General features: G+C 44.1%; 1 protein-coding gene across 1 annotated transcript; it reads left to right on the plus strand.

Moving 5' to 3' along the window:
• Positions 1–1,249: 1,249 nt before the first annotated feature.
• On the plus strand, positions 1,250–18,069 carry ATP6V1C2 (ATPase H+ transporting V1 subunit C2; the record flags this gene model as incomplete). The annotated part of the gene is made up of 12 exons (XM_080616341.1): positions 1,250–1,378; positions 2,792–2,859; positions 6,769–6,854; positions 11,397–11,491; positions 12,177–12,268; positions 13,968–14,066; positions 14,683–14,751; positions 15,670–15,762; positions 16,170–16,263; positions 16,564–16,661; positions 17,068–17,197; positions 17,974–18,069. 12 exons carry the CDS (start codon positions 1,250–1,252, stop codon positions 18,067–18,069), a joined length of 1,149 nt encoding a protein of 382 aa, XP_080472467.1.

The following is an 18,069-nucleotide window of genomic DNA, read 5'->3' on the forward strand; positions in this document are numbered from 1 at the left end:
AAACCTTCAGACTTGCTAAAGGAGATCAGCGTTTAATAAAATCAATGGACTCTGCCTTTTGGTTTTTTTATGCGAGTTTAAAAGACAGCAAAAAGGTGGGAAGCTGCAAGAGATGAGAAGCAGCAGGATTCGAAGCCGTTCCCGGCTGTTGGGGGCTGGTCTCACCCGGTGCGCCGGCCCCCTCCGCGCTGAGGCAGAGCTTGCGCTCCCTCCCCTCACCTCACCTCACTTCAACGTGGATCCAGCGGCTGCCCCCCGCACTCTCCGCCCAGCCCCAGCCCGCCTCACCGAGCATGTCCGCTCCGCCCCGCCGGGTTGGCAGCAGCGGGAAGGCGCGGGAGACGCGCAGGTGAGTCAGCGGGCGGAGCTCCCCTCGGCGGCAGCATCCCTCCCGCAGGCAGGGTTCGGGGAGGGGGGCAGCCTCGCACCGCGCCCCTCTGCGCTGCTCCGGACCCGGGCATAGCCAGGTGCGCGGGAGGCAGGTGCCGCATCTTCGCTCCTGTCCGTCGCACCTGAGAGCAGACGGGTGCCAAGTCGCGGGAGAGCGTCCCAGAGCAGCGGGAGATTCCAGTGTGGCTCTTCGCCTCGCTGTCTTGCCCTGATCTCCTCTGTTAACACCGGTGTAGTTGTCCTCCGTGGATTCTCTTTATTGCCTGCCTTGTTGTGTTGATACGGCCGTTGTACGCTGCGATCTGCCTTCCTCCCGCTCCTTTCTATCCAGCCTGGGAATTAAAACACGGGAAAGCAACATTTCGTCTTGCTAGCAGCATCTTTTGCAGCCTATGTGTTTGGCAGAGGTCTTTGCACACCTTGCTTTCACTTTTGCGTACCAGTGGCCAAAAGTTTGAAAGAATATTTATCAAGCAGAAACAATTATGTTTGGGGTGTTTAGTCAAGGCTCTGAACTCCACAGGGGGGACCGGACATACAGTGCGAGGCAAATGGAACAGGCTGGGAGGGAAAAGAGGAGGAGAAAGGTTTGTTTTTTCATTCAGAAACTGGATGTAACAACTCTGAGAAAGGAGGAACAGCCGCACTCTTTCCATGACATTCTGGAGAAGGTCATGTTCCATCTCAGGCTGAGACACAGGACTGACTCACTCTCCTGGTGTTTCTGGAAAAATAATCATTGATCCGTCCTAACTCCTTCTGTTCTTAGAGAAGAGCCTGTTTTGTGTGGGGCTCTTTTTAACCACTTACCTATTTTGTGTTTTTACAGTAACCAGGAGTGAAGGGAAAATATTAGATCATGTCGGAGTTCTGGCTAATTTCTGCCCCGGGAGATAAAACAAATCTGCAGGCATGGGAGAGGATGAACACAGTGACGTCTAAATCCAACCTGTCCAGCAACAGCAAATTCCATATTCCGGACTTAAAGGTAAATGAGGAAGCGGTTTCTGTATGGGCGATACAGCATTTTCAACCATGGCTAAAGAAATTTGGGTTAAATGTGGGATTTGTCAGTTGGGATAATATGCAGAGAGTAGAAGAAGATTGCATTTGGAGAGTGAGTTGCGGTCAGACAACTAAAAATTGATCAGAAAGAAAAGAAGTCGGTGTCATTGTGACCTTCACATTGGAAAGATATACATATGAGGAGTGAAAGTGAGATGAGTCAAATAACTAATCTTCTGTATTCAAGGTGCCATTTGCTCCTAGTTATGCAAGTCATACAGCATTGTACATCTTGGATCGCTACTGCAAAGGGAGTAGTCAAGTACCCAAAACCATGCCAGTAAGACTACTGACAGAAAACAGTGCTATAATACACATTACTCCTTGGGAAATGGATGTGTGTGTTTGTTCAGCTACATTACCCAGCTTCATATCAACATAAAAATAGGAAGACTATTAATCCATTATTAATATCCTTGCATTATTTAATCCTATCTTATAAGATCTGAACCTTATTTTTATTTCACTTTTGGCTATGTAAAATCTAAATATGCTGCATTAAAGTCAATGGAGCTACACAGGAACTTGGTTCCTTGGGGATTTATCATCACCAATCACTTAACAAAGCTACACTTAGTGTATCCAAAATCTGGCTTTAATCCAGGAAGATTGTTAACAGTTATAACTTGAGCTATGTTGCTTTTTGCTTGCGCACCTGAAATTGATATGATTTTTACCACCTATGGGCCTTACCCAGATTGATGTGAGTCTGTTAATGTTAAAGTCCATTAATATTCTGCTAATTGTTCTATATAAAATATGTTTCTTCTCCTTTAGCTTGACCCTTCATGGTGTTGAGCTGGCAACATTACAACAGAAAGGTTTAGCAATATACTGCAATACCACAAGCATGGAACTATGACTGTGACAGTCATACAAAAAGCAGATGTTGGTATTGGAGGAAAAGGCTTTATGAGAGTCTTAGCATTTGGTAGGAGCAAAGAATGCAGATAGAGACCCCCTTTTGAATAAGTGCTCCTTTCCTAATTTCTCTTAGTACATCTGATTTGTTTGTATGTATATGGTGTGCATTTCTAGTTACTCTTTTATCAGGTTGAAGAGTAGAATATGCAATTCAATGATACAGAAATGAAAACAGGAAGGAAGACACTGATGTATGCTCTGGAGACTACACATACTTTTTTCCTTTACTGGAAAAGGGTTTTTATGCCCTAAGTCTAGGTAAAGGAATTGCTACTATTTTCCACTAAGTAAATAAGGTTCTGCCCAACTGTTGAATTCACAAGGGCAAACACAAGTCAGTGTCCCGAAGACTGCCAACAGAAGCCTTAGGCAGACTTGTGCATCTTTCACCTACTTCTTATCTTTTGCACAGGTGGGGACACTGGATGCGCTTGTTGGTCTGTCAGATGAATTGGGAAAACTTGATAGCTTTGCTGAAAGGTAAAATAGATCTTATTTACTACCTACAAATGAGAAACAGACATTGTTTTTATGGAACAGTGTGTCCTTGTGTTCACCTCAGTCTGACTCAGTTCAACCTGAACTACAACTGGACTAAAGTGGATCGACTTTGTTTAACCCTTTTGTTGGTTGTCATGGAGTCATCAGAAAGAATGATAATTCCTTAAAATTTAGCTGAATTAAGTCTGTGATGGTTTTGTCTGCACAGCAATCTGAGTGGCAGTGTGACAGAAGCTGTTTCTCAAAAGGAAACTGCTTGTAAGGGTTCTTTCATTTATTTTTTTTTTGTTAAGAACATCCTCCCACCCCATCCATAAACTTGAATAAATAAAACAGCATTTAGAGAATAGGAAGCCTTCCCTGATCTTATTTTCCCAGACTAGTTCTGTTGAGCCTTCTGCCATTTCAGCCAAATACAGGAGTTCTAAAGAGTAAGTTGTTCTGAATGAAATCTGGACCTCTCCCTCTTAGGCTTTTAAACTTCTTGAAAAACAGAATGTTGACTCACATTGTATCAAACCTATTTATGCAAAGACTCACATTATCTCCTTGTTGCTCATTGCCCAATTTGCCTTTTGGGCCAAACTGACCTGGGTGTTCAAAGAATAGTATAGTACAGCAAGCTGAGAAAATGTCAGGTTGTAAGATACTTCATGGCACAAAGTAGACTTTGTTGTTGAGGCAATGAAAGTATAAGCTGCTGGGGGTTCTGGGTCTTGATAACAGAGGCATATTAACTCTGGGGCTTTTTGACTTTTTCCCCCAGCCATGAGCGATAAGGATTTGCTTGTCTATATATGCTGGATACTTTCACAGATTTTTTCTGGCAGTTGCAAATGCACAGTGATATAAACTGTTTACATCTGTGCTAGGCAGTTTGGGTAAAAGTAAGTCTGGTAGAATACATTTCTCCAAAGCATTTTTTACTTTACTGGTGCTATAGCAGGGCTGTATTAGGATGATCACATTTGGTCCTTCTGGGTTGCATACAACATTGAACTTTTAAGAATATGACTCATATCTTGAATTAGAAAGGACTCATAAGACTCATCGAGTTCAACTCCCTGCTCCTCAGAGGGCTACCTAAAACTAAACCATTTTTCAGGATTTGTATCAGGACAGAGCAATTTAATTCATCAAAAATACCAACCCCAAACCCCTTTTCCATTGTGATCCTGCAAAAAATCTGCCACAAGTTCTTTATAAGCATGTTCAGGCCTCTGGTTCATACTGCAGAGGTTCTTCATGAAGCAGGAATGGGGGCAAATTTGGAGATAGACACTGCCAGTGTGCCAGTACCTGCTATCTCTGTTCTGATGGAGCATGTCCCTACTCAGGGCAGCAGATGGGCAAGCAACTGTATGATACGGGTTTGAGGATTGCCAAAAATCACGCAGAACTGATTTTCAGAAGGGTTTAGCTGACCCCCAGCTTTCTGAAGAATTAGGACTTCTGAAAGGCTGACTGTAGGATCTGTGTAAGATCACAAGGGGTAGTTTTAACTGAAATGTCAGTATGAGCTCCCTCGGTTCTCTGGTTCCTTTAGTTACCTATGTCTTAACTTGACAACACGGTACAGCTCAATGCCACTTTACTCCACAAGTTGCCCCTTTAATGCCAGTAATGACTCTTACTATGCTATAGGCACAAATAAAGGGGTCAGTGAGGCCCCTGCACTTAACCTGCTGATTTGAGGACTTTTCCGATTTGTCTTGTTTGCCTATTAAGCTGGGTAACCAAGAAGAATCAAAAGGTTTTAAGAATAAGAAGAATGTGTAGAAAAATAAGAAAAATGCATTAGAGTAATAACAGAGAATAACCCACACAAATCTACCATGTCCCACAAGGACATAAAAAGCATTTTGTGTTAAATAAATGCCCAGGGCTATGAGCCTAAACAGTGATTCAGGGGTTAAAATGCCAAGCGCTCGAATGGCATCCAGAGAGCTACGAGCCTGTTCAAATGACTGGAGCATTTATGTTCCTGCTCCTCTGAAAGAGCTACCTGCTAAACTGTTGCTGGATAAACACAGCTGCCCATAAAGCCAGGCAGTGCAAACCTGTCAGCGCTGCCTCCTGCCAGGACAGCAGAGAAGGGGCAGAGTTTGCAGGATCTATTGTTTCCACATACTTTTATTATTTATTTACGCAGGGAGGCAGAGTGTTTTTCCATGTCACCCTGTGGCAACGTGGAGCTCTCTGAAGCTGACAGTCCCCTCAGTCACCCTTACCCTGGGGGTTCTGCTGGATGCTTGGTTGGTTGAACATTCTGCAGCAGCATCAGATTGCAGGGCTTCTGCTCCCTGCAGTATTTTGAAGGCCTAGCTGGTGGCACCCTTTAACCCACAGTTAACATTTAAAGAGTGTTAGACCTTTTTCTTTTTTCCTTTTTTATTTTTCATGTTTTAAAGTAATGGTATTGCAGCAATTCCAAAAGCAAAATATGAGAGTCTTCCAAGCCATAATAATAGGCTAAATGGAGTTATTCTCTTTATGGGTTTTTGTTACTACTTCTCAAGGCAGTTTAGCTGAAACCCTTTCCCTTTATAATGCATTATTTGAGAATGATATTTGCTCAAGGTCTCATTTAAGGGCAGAGGTTTAAGGGTTGGATGCGAAAGCTGCTTGCTGATGGATGTCACGGTAGATGATGGGGCTTCTACAGAGGTCTGATTCTTCTCACTTGCCTCAGACATCAGTGGTGCACAGGTTGCATGTTCTGTCTTTGTGTGGGGAATGTATTGGATGAGTGAATCCCACTTGCATTTCACAGGATGCAAGGCAAGGCACAGAAATTAAGCCAGGACTGGAGAATGTTTCTCTGTCCCAGTGTATACATACATTTTGGCTGTGCCCTGCTGCAGGGACCTTGCCTGGGCAGTTATGACTGTCAGGTGCATAAGAGCACATACCTGTCCCACCATCTATACCTGTGGAGAAAGACCAGAGCTAACTGTCTCCCAGCTATCAGGTTAGCCATCAGCTTCACTCCACAGTAAAGAAAGCAGTTCAGCCCCCTGTGAAAAGCTGCTGGGTTGTACGCTTTTCTTTTGGCTGCTTTCTCTTGTAATGTCTTTATCCTCCTGCTATACCAGTCTTACCAACTGGGCTGGAGTCCTGTCTTGTTCCAAGTTCCTATGGCTTCCTGAGCATTGTGAAGGAGCCAAAAACCAGCTGTGTCTGCAAGCTGAAAATTGCAGAAGTACTTGGCAATGCCACAACTGATGGGGAAGCTCGGTGTGGACCCTGCACCGTCCCTGCACACTGCTCACAGTGAGGAGCTCTGTTCAAATCACTGCTCTGAATCGGACAGAAGGAGGTTTTGAATCTAATTCTCCCACACCTTAAAGGAGTGTCTTGTCTACCATGATAAAGAGAGGAAGAGTCCCCTAAAGAAGAGGAATAAGAAGGAACTTCTCTCTGTCCATCAAGATAACAGTGTAATTTTCCTGAGTACATTGTTAGAACCTTATCTCAGCAAGCCCTAGGGGTTTGTTTAGCATCCCATAGAACAGATATTCAGCCTATATGTTGCCTGTATGTTGCCTCTTGTTCCTCCATCACCTTTGGCACTTCAAACATGGGTTTCTTCCTTTCTGGTTTCTGCTGAGTATCATGAGTGTAGAGAAGACTGAATCTTGATCTTCTGAAAGTTTAGAGCATGACAGAAATGATACTGCCTATGTGTTTGCAGAGATCAGTGTATTTAGAAATAAGGCATTTGGTTCTGCAATATGCCATAGATGGTTTATCTTAATTTGAATGTCAAATTAACTTGCCTTGCTTTAGAAGTGTTTTGTTTGGACATCTCCATGTTTATCAGATCATTGTTGCAACCTTTTTTATAATAATTTCTTCACTAACAAATCTTCTTTTTTTATACCTCAGCATAATAAAGAAAATAGCCCAGTACATAGGAGAAGTTATGGAGGACTCAAAAGATAAGGTGCAGGAAAATCTTCTGGCCAATGGAGGTAGGTTCTGTGAATATGGGTTTTTTGTTTGCTTCAGAAAATGAACATGTGGTATTGAAACATGCACACATTAGAAAGGACAACTACCAGCAACATTTTTAAAGAACACATCTCGCCAGCTGCTATTTTTCTCAAAGGTAGCAGAAGCTCTATCCAGCACCAACTTTGCTTCTGGGGCAGTGTTCAACAAATAGTACTGAACTGATTCCTAACACCAGAGCTGAGGAGTGAAGAGGAAAGCAGGAGACATCTCTCTGCACTTCTAAAATGACCTAGCACCTTCCTGTGCCCTTTATGGGCTTGATCTCTTACAGGCAGCTAAATCTCATTTTGTATGGCTGCACGACATCTGTCAGTGGTCTGGCAGCGATTTGCCTTCCCTCCTACAGTGCTGGGATAGGTCATGTTGTTAACTGTGGATTTCTGACATCACAGCTGGGTGTGGGGCAACACCTTCAAATGATGGAGCCATGGCTGCGCTCACAAGGTTGTGCTAGGGGGTGGCAGGACATACAGGTGCTACTCCTCTTAGGAGGAAATGGACTCGAGCATAGTGCTGCCCTTGCTGCCTGCAGTAGTGTGGCAGAGAAGAGCAGGCAGTGACAGCAGGGGCACTTCGGACATGCCAAAGGGCTGTGGGAGCCTATTACCTTCCAGTAGGCCCCCCTACATCATCTCTAAGTAGTCAATGCAGTGTTTTTATAACCTCCATGAAGTAATTTTCCCTGCTTGTTGTCTAGTATGGTACTCAAGGCCATAAAGGGAGCCTATATCACGGACAAAATTAACATTGAGAAACTGACAGTTGCTAGACCTCCTCACGTTTAATTAGACTATAAGTGTGTTTCAGAGCAAATTCCTCCCCAGCTATCCTGGAAAAGTACAACAAAATTGGATTTGTTACAGATACTAATAACAGGCCTGTAGAATGATGCTTTTACATAAACTAAGAACGCACACTCCATCTCCCTTTGACTGTCTGCAGTGTTGTGCTTCAGATCTGTATGAGTAAATGATGGGGAGGAAGTTCTGTTAGAAGTGTCCTCCTTGTATGACAGAAGACTGACATTTGATGAGTGCAACTGTTTGCCAAATATGACAATCCCACTTACTGTGTTTCAGGACTAAAGGATAAAATGAAATGTCTCAAAAGTATGTTGAGGATTGATGATTGCTGTGTTGTTACAAGCATGCATCTGTGTGTACTAGTGCTAGAGGAAAGTCTTGGTCTGGTTGTAGAGATACAGTGATCAGGTTACGATGGATTTCTCAAGTAACAACCTCGTAGCTTGATCACGATATCCCTATGACTTGAGAAACAACAGGTTTCACTTATTTCCTTTGTTTCCTCTTTTTACACCAGTTTCTTTCCCTATTAACTCTGCATGTGTTGTAATAGAAGGATGTGAAAATTATTTGTATGTGTTAATTTCTGTCTTCTATATGGATTTGGTCTTTCAGACAACTCATACTAAACTGAGCCATTAACCTTTCCAAGATTATCTATTATTACTATTATCTAAAAAAAAATTGAGTCAGCTTTATTATATGGGGACTCCTCTAAAATGCTCCAGTGTCATTCTTTACAAACAACAGCAACTTTGCTGTATGAATTCTTCTTCCTCCCCTTTCTGGTCAGCAAAAGTTGAAGACTTCCTCAAGGTCATGAAATCAGAAACAGAACTATAAGACATGACTTCATGCTGCATGGTCCAGGTTCAGACTATTACACTGTCCCAACTCAAACTTTGGTTTAAGTCACCCTATACAAGTTTTATGATTTTAGCTCAGTTGTATGTAATCCTGGCAGCAGTTTGGTCCAGGAACTGATGAAGATGGTGGCTGTGGGTCTAACAATGGTTTGGTTAGATTTGTGTGAAGAAAAATACAAAGTACTAGAAAATACAGCACTTTAAGTGAACACACACCCTACTTTCCAGTGGGCAATGGTCAGAAGCAGCCATGTGGCGATGTCTCTCTTACATGTGTTTGTGTAATAAAGGGAATTTTAGTATATCACCACAACAGGAAATGCTTTCTAGCTCATGACAATAAAAAATGTGAAATGTAGGTAAAGCTTTTCTTCAAAGATTTGGATCAAATTCTCTTCCATTTATAGTAATGTTAAACCCAAATGAGTTTTAAGATTTGGTAGGTGTTGAAATAACTCCATTCTTTACAATGAGCTCAATACAAAGCAAAATGGGAAGCATAACAATTTTGAATAATTGTTTTGGAGGGAATGTGTTTAACATTGCCTCTTAGAGCTGGGTGAGTAAATTAGACTTATCAGAGATTCATGCTGTGGGGTTCCTGGGAAGCTGTGGAGGCACTGGCACAGGTAGTATGGGTAACTATGTGAAGACTTCTAGAAGTGACTTGACAGGTTCTATATGTGGCTGGTGTCATTCCAGGAGCATCAGAGTGCTTGGACTGCCTGGCATTTTAAGCTCAGCTCTGCCAGTGTGTTCACAGAGGTTTGTGCCATCCCAGAGATGAGCCTGCTGAGCTGAACTGCACCAGAGCCAGCACACTGCTCAGGAGTAAACTTGTAAAGCGGGCTGAGAACTCATGCTTAACAGCCTAACATTTGAATTCTGCTGAGATTCAAGGAATGCAAGGATAGAAAGGGCATGTGTAGGTCTTCAAGGAACTTTCATATCTCCTCAGCTATAAATAGGTCAGTGTCTGTCTTTAAAGAGCCTGTGAATACACTGTTCCTCTGCTCGGCCCAGTAATACCGTGCTCTTTGCGGTTTTCATTCTTGTCCAATTCAGCAAAGCCTAACCAAGAAAGGCTGGAAGAAAGGCAGCAAGGATGAAATCATTGTGTCACGTACCCTGTGCCGGAAATATTTTGTGAACTTTGTGGCTCAAGTATTTTTTTACCTCCCTGCCTTTTGGCCAGAGACCATGAATAAGCCCTGCCAGAGAACCACATGCACAGAAGCTTTGTAATAGCTCTTCCTGCCTGCTGCAGTCATGCCCCCTTCCCACACCCTCCCTATGCAGGAGAAATTGCCTATTCCCAATCACACATTAACAGGAAGGGCTGGATCTTTGCCTTATCACTTCATGACTTTATCACTTATTCAAGTGATATTATTATTATTAATTTATTAATAATATAAATTATAATATTATTATATTATTATTCAAGACTTTCATCACTTATGACCTTATCCTGTCACCTCCCTACCCCTTGATGGGGCCGAGGTTTACACAGCTGTAGTTTTAGAAAGACGGGGAGAGCACTATCATACCAGTAGTCTCTGCCTCCCAGGCAGTTTATCCCTTGCTAAGAAGCCTGTTTCCTCCTAGCATAAGACTTTCCATGCTTTGGAAATCTAATAGGGTAAACTGACTCTGTTGTGGGGTGAGAGAAGCCCATGGAAAGGATAGTGCTCTCCTGCCAAGGGTATTCAGTATCACGAGACAGGGTAGTACCCTCAGCCTTTCAGTATGGCAGTTACACGACTTTTCACACTCCTCATGCATCTTGGTTCATGAAGTTTTCCCCACACCCTCGAAATGCGTCCCACAAGAAATTGCTCAAACCTTGATGTGGGACTGAATTAACTCCGGACAAGGCAGCAAATTGCTCTGAGCCTCAGCATGCCCCTCCTTTTACTTGACGCCTTAAGCTTGTTTTGTTCCCCATTTCCCCAGAGCATTCTCCATGTTTGCCCTTCTGGTCTGGAAGGAAACCCACCCTGCAGGTGACATTGCCTCTGGGCTCTTTGCCTATTGCCTTACTCTGGACTCTGTAACCTGCTTTACAGAAGTGTGTGTGACTTTATCCCATCCCATAAAGCTGACCGAGAACACTATGTAGGGATGTGTTTGGCATCCCAAGGACTCTCAGGACTGCATGCGCAGGGCCTTGCTGTGAGTTTCTGTTGTTGGATGTTGTAACTGGATTTATCCATTTAGAGAAATACTGTACAGCTTTGTGTGAGATGGTGAGCTCTGTGTGCCAAGCTAATGAGGAATTTCTTATCACACCTGAATTTGATTTCTAGTGAGTGCTTGACCAAATCACAGAGAAGTGGCATCAGCTACGCTCCTAATAACCTTGATCAAACTCTCACCAACCTGGGGTATTACTGCTGGTCTTGGGCACAAAGTATTTTTCTGATAGCCCTTGCTAGGATTAAATTCAGGCATATTACAATAATCTGGATTGAGGTTACATTAGGCTGTTTCTACTGTGAAGAAGAATGGCTGCAAATTGCTGTGTCCTGCTGATACAGCCAATTCTACAGTAACGCTTGTTCTCTACTGTTAGGTGTGATGCAGAAAAGATCTCTGGTTCAACTTCTAAGTTTGGGGATGTTTGGAAAGATTGTTAGATTTGATGTATGATCTCTGCAGATTTGATCTGGATCGAATTTATGTGAGGACTCAGAGGTGGGCTTCTGGTTCACTCCCATCTCTAATGTTAATCAAAGCTGTGCTTAGGCTATAGCTGCGGACTGCTACCCAAACTTTGATCTGCCATCTGGTAAGCGATCTGCTTTCATGCATCTCTTTGCATTTTCAGTTGACCTAATTAGCTACCTGACACGGTTTGAGTGGGACATGGCCAAATATCCCATAAAGCAGCCGCTGAAGAATATATCAGAAGCATTAGCAAAGGTAAATTTTACTCCAGTTTTTAAGAAGTTATCAGCATGGGCAAGCATGTCTTTTGGCAGTTTCTGGTCCCTCCTCTCAGGGCAGTCAGTGAGAGCTTTGCCTTTGGTTTGGGCAGGAACAGGCTCAGAAGCCTGCACTGAAGCAGTTGATATTATTGTAATTTATAATGTAATAATAATGGTACATATATTTACACCTATCTGATCTGTAAGCATATGGCACTTTATGAGATTTACTAGAGTACATTGACACACTTTTTGCACTTTAATCCCCTCCACTGTAACATTTTATTGTTTTTACCTACTGCCATGTTATTCTCCATTTTGGAGTTCTTTTGTGAGATTGTTGGCCTGGCATTAAATCAGACGTACTGCAGGCTGGTTGAATGATTTAGACTGTCAGTCCATTCACAAAGGAGTGGTGTGTTGTTCAATACAGGTAAGAAACGAAACCATGAACTTGCTCCTTAGGTCAACAGCTTAGGGCAAATGCTAACTGAACCCTGCTTTCTGCAGAGGGCTTTGCCACAGGGGACCTCTGATGCCAGCTCCCCCTTGGCCAAAATGAAGCGGGTTTATGGGGGGCTGACAGCCATATCCTTGTGTTAAAGTGCAGAGGGAGCAGGAGGGGGGCAAGGACAATGCCTTGAGCACTGAATTGATTCACTGTCTTTACTTTGTTTTAGCAAGTGACACAGATAGAAGCAGACCTAAAGACCCGATCGGCCGCATACAACAACATTAAAGGAAATTTGCAGAGCCTGGAGAAAAAAACTGTGTAAGTACAGCACATGCTGTTTGCATCTGGAACACTGCACGTCTGAACTGAGAATAGTGCATGCTCACACCCACTTCTGAGCAATGGACCATGTGTGTGCTGGTGGGAGCCATTCTCTGTCTTGCTTGTTCCTATCCCTCACCAGCAGCACACACGCATTTTATTTTGTTTCATTCTGTTGGTCCAGGTAATGCCCTATCAGGGCTTCCCAAATGCTCTCTGACCTGTCTTCAAATGCTTATGGTCTTTACCTATGGCAGAGCTGATACCTGGATTTTTTTTTTTTTCAGAATATCACTAGGGAGAATAGTAAATTCCAGGAAGCATTAAATTTAAAGCAATTTAGATGATGCTGAGCAAGCCCTTGCCCAACACATGCTCATATCTGCCCCTGCTTTCTACTCGGGCTCCTTGGACACAGGTCCTCACCTTCCTGGCACTGCAGGAACTGCTGTCCGTGGAGACCTGCTCAACATGGGACTGCAGTGCCCACGAGGGTCAGCAGAGCCATATCACAGTTACATCTTCTCCTCTCTGCTGAGTTCTTGTGTCGATGCCTCACCACCACCAGCCAGCACCACTGGCCTGTGCTTCCAGCTTGGTATAGACAGTGTTAGGCATGTTTGTCTCAGGCTGCATGCACGTGGTTAATCATGAGTGGGAGGTACAAGGGGAAATTAGCTCCCATTTCTCTTTTCTGGCTCATTCGTATTCCCAGTCCACTCCTGCAGCATCTGCCCAGCTTCCACATCAGCTTTAAGCTCCTGGAGATAGACAGAAGCCCTGTGTATGGAACATGAGCGGTGCCAGGCCTCTAGCAACGTGATGAACAGAGACCTTGTGGTCCAGGCCTATCTTCCTCTCACCACCCCATCCACCTTTAAATGCTGACATCTCTGGTGTCTCCCAGTGCCAGCTAGCTTGGGTTGAACATCTAATAAAATGTTACTGGCTAGCTAATTAATGTTTAGACTGGCACAACAAACCTCAAACCAAAACCTACTGGGTTTGGTCCTTCTTCACTCCTCATGGCTGCCCTCCCTGGCACTGGGCAGGAGTGCCCACCAGCCATGCCTGGCCAGCCCCAGCCACCGACACGTCCTAGGTGTGCGGCACTGGTAGGACTTCATGTGATCAGGTGGGCTTAGACTGTGAAGAGACCTCCTCCTGCAGGTCCCACCTTGCATGAGACTGCTGCTCCCTCTGTCCTTCACCTGGAGGGAGGTATCTCTGCATGCTTGTCCACAGCACTGCAGGTTTGCCAGGGTTTGATGGCTTAGGTCCATTGCTTACTCTGACTCAAGTGTGGTCACACAGAGAAAGAAGGTGGCTCCTGTGAGATGCAGCAGTGACTGGGAATGGACTGGTAACTTCAGATGTGCACTTTCCAAGCAACTGCACCCTTACTGTAGAAACAACAGTAGCAGAATGGTGTCATTTCACCTAAAGGGCATAAACTAGCTTAGTGCTAGGCACCAATATTCTGCCATTAGTATTAGTTGCCTTTTTATTCTTTCTAGTTCCAGTAAAAATAATTAAATGGCCATTTTAGAAGTGTAGACATGTCCTTTAGCCTTCTTCCTGGCCTTCTTCAACCCTGATATATGCTATTAGCAACTACACCCACAGCTCAGTACCTCCAGTAAGCTGCTGCTGGGCTCCTGCTAGTGTTATTTTTTCTTTGTCTTCCTCACCATAGGGGAAATCTGCTGACTCGGACCCTAGCAGACATTGTGCATAAAGAAGACTTTGTTCTGAACTCTGAGTATCTTATCACGCTGCTCGTCGTGGTACCAAAGTAAGGCAGTAGTGCGCTCACATGTGCTCAATGTGGCGTTGAGTTTCAGGCCAAAGCACTGGCTCCAGGCAATACTGGATCAGGCTGAGGCAGGTCATCAGCCCTCTGGCTGGGGCATAAGTAGAGCTGCTAGCAAAGGGGAAAGAATGGTTTTTGCCAACGGTAGTGCTGGCACAAAAGAAAGAGGCAAAGATGTCTCCAAACTCACAGCAGGACAGAATCGGGATGTAGGTTTTTAATGGTTACACAGTGGGTTCCCAAACAGCCTCCTGGTAGGAGGCTTGTACAGGGGCCCTGGAGCAGAGGACGTTGTGTGGCAGCCTGGAAGTATGTGCCAAAAGCTACATTCTTCCCACCATCAGCTTCCTGCTTTGGGCCCTTCCTCATGCCAAGAGCCAAAGTGACAATTGAGGGTACAGCACAGAAGGAAATATCTCCCTAGTTCATAACTAGGAAAGGATAGGAGAAGCTTAATGTATCTTAATCACATAACCCAGCATGAAGAGCTCCAACATTTCTACCCTAAGACATTACCTTAATTAACTATATTTATCAACACCTTTGCTTCCCATAATACGGTATGTGTTTTCTGTGCTTTGTTTTGTGTTGCTCAAAGGTCAAGCTATGTACAGTGGCAGAGGACCTATGAATCCCTCTCTGATATGGTAGTACCTCGCTCCACCAAGTAAGTGAAATTCCAAGTAACAGTCCCTGTTGGTTTCAGAAATCTCTGCCATATTTCAGCTCCTAACATTGCTGGATCCTGGAAGGAATCATTTGTCTAATGCATGGGCTCCATTTGAACACAGAGATTTATCCAATCTCATTCTCAATTGGAATCAGAAATTACTCTGTTGAAGTACAGATGAAAGAAAAAAAAAATCATCCATGTTTTGTTTACAGTTAGCTTAGTGTTCCCTTTTCCTGTGATCTCGTTCTTTCTACTTTCAACCAGGGCCTGTTATGTTTTGTGTAGAACTGCCAAACAATTTGTTACAGTAATCCAGGCATAATTCAGACACATGCAATCACATACAACCTTATGGAAAGTACTTTTTTCAAAGATCAAACACTATCTTTGTATCTTTAATTGCTCCCTGCTGTAGAACAGGATAATTCAGTGTACTGTCATTTGCATAAACTTATCCTTTCGCCTGGAGTAAAAACTCTTTCCTAGGAATTAAATATTCCACTGCACAGCTCACACAGACCATGAGGTCCAGTCCACGGCACGAGAGGCGACAGTGCTGTTAACTGAAATAGAAGAAATGCAAAGCACAGAGAAAGGTGTTTGTTACTGCCTGTCTCAAAAACGCAAGTGCATGGGAAGTGGGGAATGTTACCAGGAAACACAGAAAAATCAGGCAGGCAGAATGCGTGTGTTTTGCGATGGATTCAGGAACTTAACTCATGGGAGTTTTACACTGGAGGTGGAGTGGCCAGTGCTAATGAAGTTTTTGTTCCCTATTCTGACCAGAGCAGTTCTTGAAAAGCAGGGTGGTGTTCAGTAGCATAAATGAAAAAAAGAACTGTGAAACAGGAAGGTAAAGAAGGCTCGGGGGATTTGCTGTATCAAATCACAACAGTGATTTCCCTCCCTCAGAATGATTGCTGAGGATGCAGAGGGAGGACTCTTCACTGTGACCCTATTTAGAAAAGTGATGGATGACTTCAAGGCCAAAGCCAGGGAAAACAGGTAAGAAGCACTGATTGCTAGGCAGGGCAGGCTATAGCAGGCAGGTGGTGAGGATAAGGGGAAGCTTGTTCTGTGTGCAACCACCACTGGGTTTGGGACTTCTTTACTGGCTGGGCTGCTCTAGCCCTAAAGCTGCTGAGAAGGCAGGGTGGTAAGGAGCTGTGGCAGCAGAATCACTGACCTTGTTCTTCAAACACCAAACTACAGATCCTGGAATTGTCCTTCTTGCTGTCATGCTACTGACAGCAGGAAGCTTGCTTTCTGGGGGTGACTTCAACTCCCACCCTCCACACACTTTAACTGGTCAAATGGCTAGCAACTTTGAAACACCCTGTACCTGCTTCTCTAGGTGAGTGTGCATATCGCTTGGACTATGGCTTGTGAGAGCAAATGTCATTTGATTATAGGTTCATGGTTCGAGAATTTTATTTTGATGAGAAGGAACTGAAATGTGAAAAGGAAGAGCTGATGAAATTAGCTTCTGATAAGAAACAACAATATGTAAGTAGCACATCAACTTGGTGGCCCAGGTAACGACATCCTTTGCTACTGGCATGCCTAAGTACCTCACTCAGAAATGGCTTTGTGGTTCCAGCAGACTCCTGGGAGCTCCATTTAGACCATATGACTGAGGCACAGGACAGATAACATTCTTTGCCGGAGGTCACCCAGGTTCTAGTAAACTGGAAACCACTAACAAGCTGCCTGAGAATTATCTCAGTAGCCCGTGATGGTTGAAGTGGGGTTAGCTATGGAGTTGCTTCACAGAGCAAGGGGATCACAACGCTGTTGTTCTCATAGGGCCCATTGCTGCGCTGGCTGAAAGTGAACTTCAGCGAAGCATTTGTAGCCTGGATCCATGTGAAAGCCTTGAGGGTTTTTGTTGAATCTGTCCTGAGGTGAGTAGGGAAACACCCAGTGCTGGCAGAGGTTCCTGTAGAAGTCAAAACATACAGCTCTTCCTGGTGTAGGTCTTTGTGGGAGGGAACATCCCTTCCACACCTTGTGCCAGGGGCTCATAGGAGACAACAGAGATGACCACAAAAAAAGGTGACATTCAAAGTTGATGAAAAACAGTTGTGTGGGGGCACTTTCAAGGAAGTGGAAACCAGAAAGACACTGTTCAGTTGAGTTTTGGCATCAAAAAGGAAATGCTTTCAGGTAAAGAGGCAACACACCACCACTGAGGTGGTTTCTGCAGTGCAACATCAGCTAGCATGCTAGGAGGCGGAGGAGGGAGAAGGGAAGGAGCAGAAAGGTGTGCCTCTGCCCAAGAGATGATCACGTATGTTGATGTGTTCCAAGGTATGGCCTCCCTGTGAATTTCCAAGCAATGCTGCTGCAGCCAAACAGGAAGTCTGTAAAACGGCTGAGAGATGTCCTGAATGTGGTCTTCAAACACCTGGATGAAGTTGCAGCAGCAAGTATAATGGATGTATGTATTTGGACTGCAAGTGCACATACTGTAGCTTGTGCCAGCTTAGCCAGATGAATACTTCTGTTGCCCGGGGGCTAGGGCACACATCTCCACACACCCTGCAGTGCTGCTGGATGCAGCTTTAATTCCTGGTGGTTACAGATCAGATTAGGGTAACAGGCTCAGATTACAACAGAAATGCATAGATTGCTTACATTTTCTGTTGAAGCATCTGATGTTTATAGCCACTGGACTGAAATAGATCTGTTTAATTATGGCTTAATTATGTTCAGATCAACACAAGCAAGAAAATTAATCCAGAACCAAATACTGGAGCTGTGACACCTCTAGCCCCTGAAAAAGGCTGTCATTGACCAAATACCTCAGTTTAAACCTTCAGCAGCACTCACTTTCTCCCTTCCCATAACTTGATTGCACAGATAATTCAGGATAAACCACTAGGCACTAGAACAGCCTAAAACCAGCAAGTGCAGGATTCACAGTGCATGAAGGGAGGAGAAAGAACTGAGTTGCTCTAGAGCTGAAGCATACAACAGTGCTACTACACATGCTCATAAAGCTGCAATCAAGCCTGACTTCTCAATGCTAACCTTCATTAGGCAGCTCAAAACCACCAAGCAACCCCCCGATTCTCAGTGGCAAATTCTCCACTTTTAGCACAGCAAACGTAAAACTCCATTCCACCTGTGGAAAGGGGCATAAAAGCAAACCATTGTAGCTTGGAACTGTGCAAGCTTGTTTCTGCTGCTAAATCATATTGCTTCCTTTTGCAGCCTGGCATGGACATCCCTGGTTTACAACTGAGTAACCAAGAATACTATCCTTATGTCTACTTTAAAGTGGACCTCAGTCTTCTTGATAGCAGCTAA

The sequence above is a fragment of the Psittacula echo genome (assembly GCF_963264785.1).
Source record: "Psittacula echo genome assembly, chromosome: 4".
Classification (NCBI taxonomy): Eukaryota; Metazoa; Chordata; class Aves; order Psittaciformes; family Psittacidae; genus Psittacula; species Psittacula echo.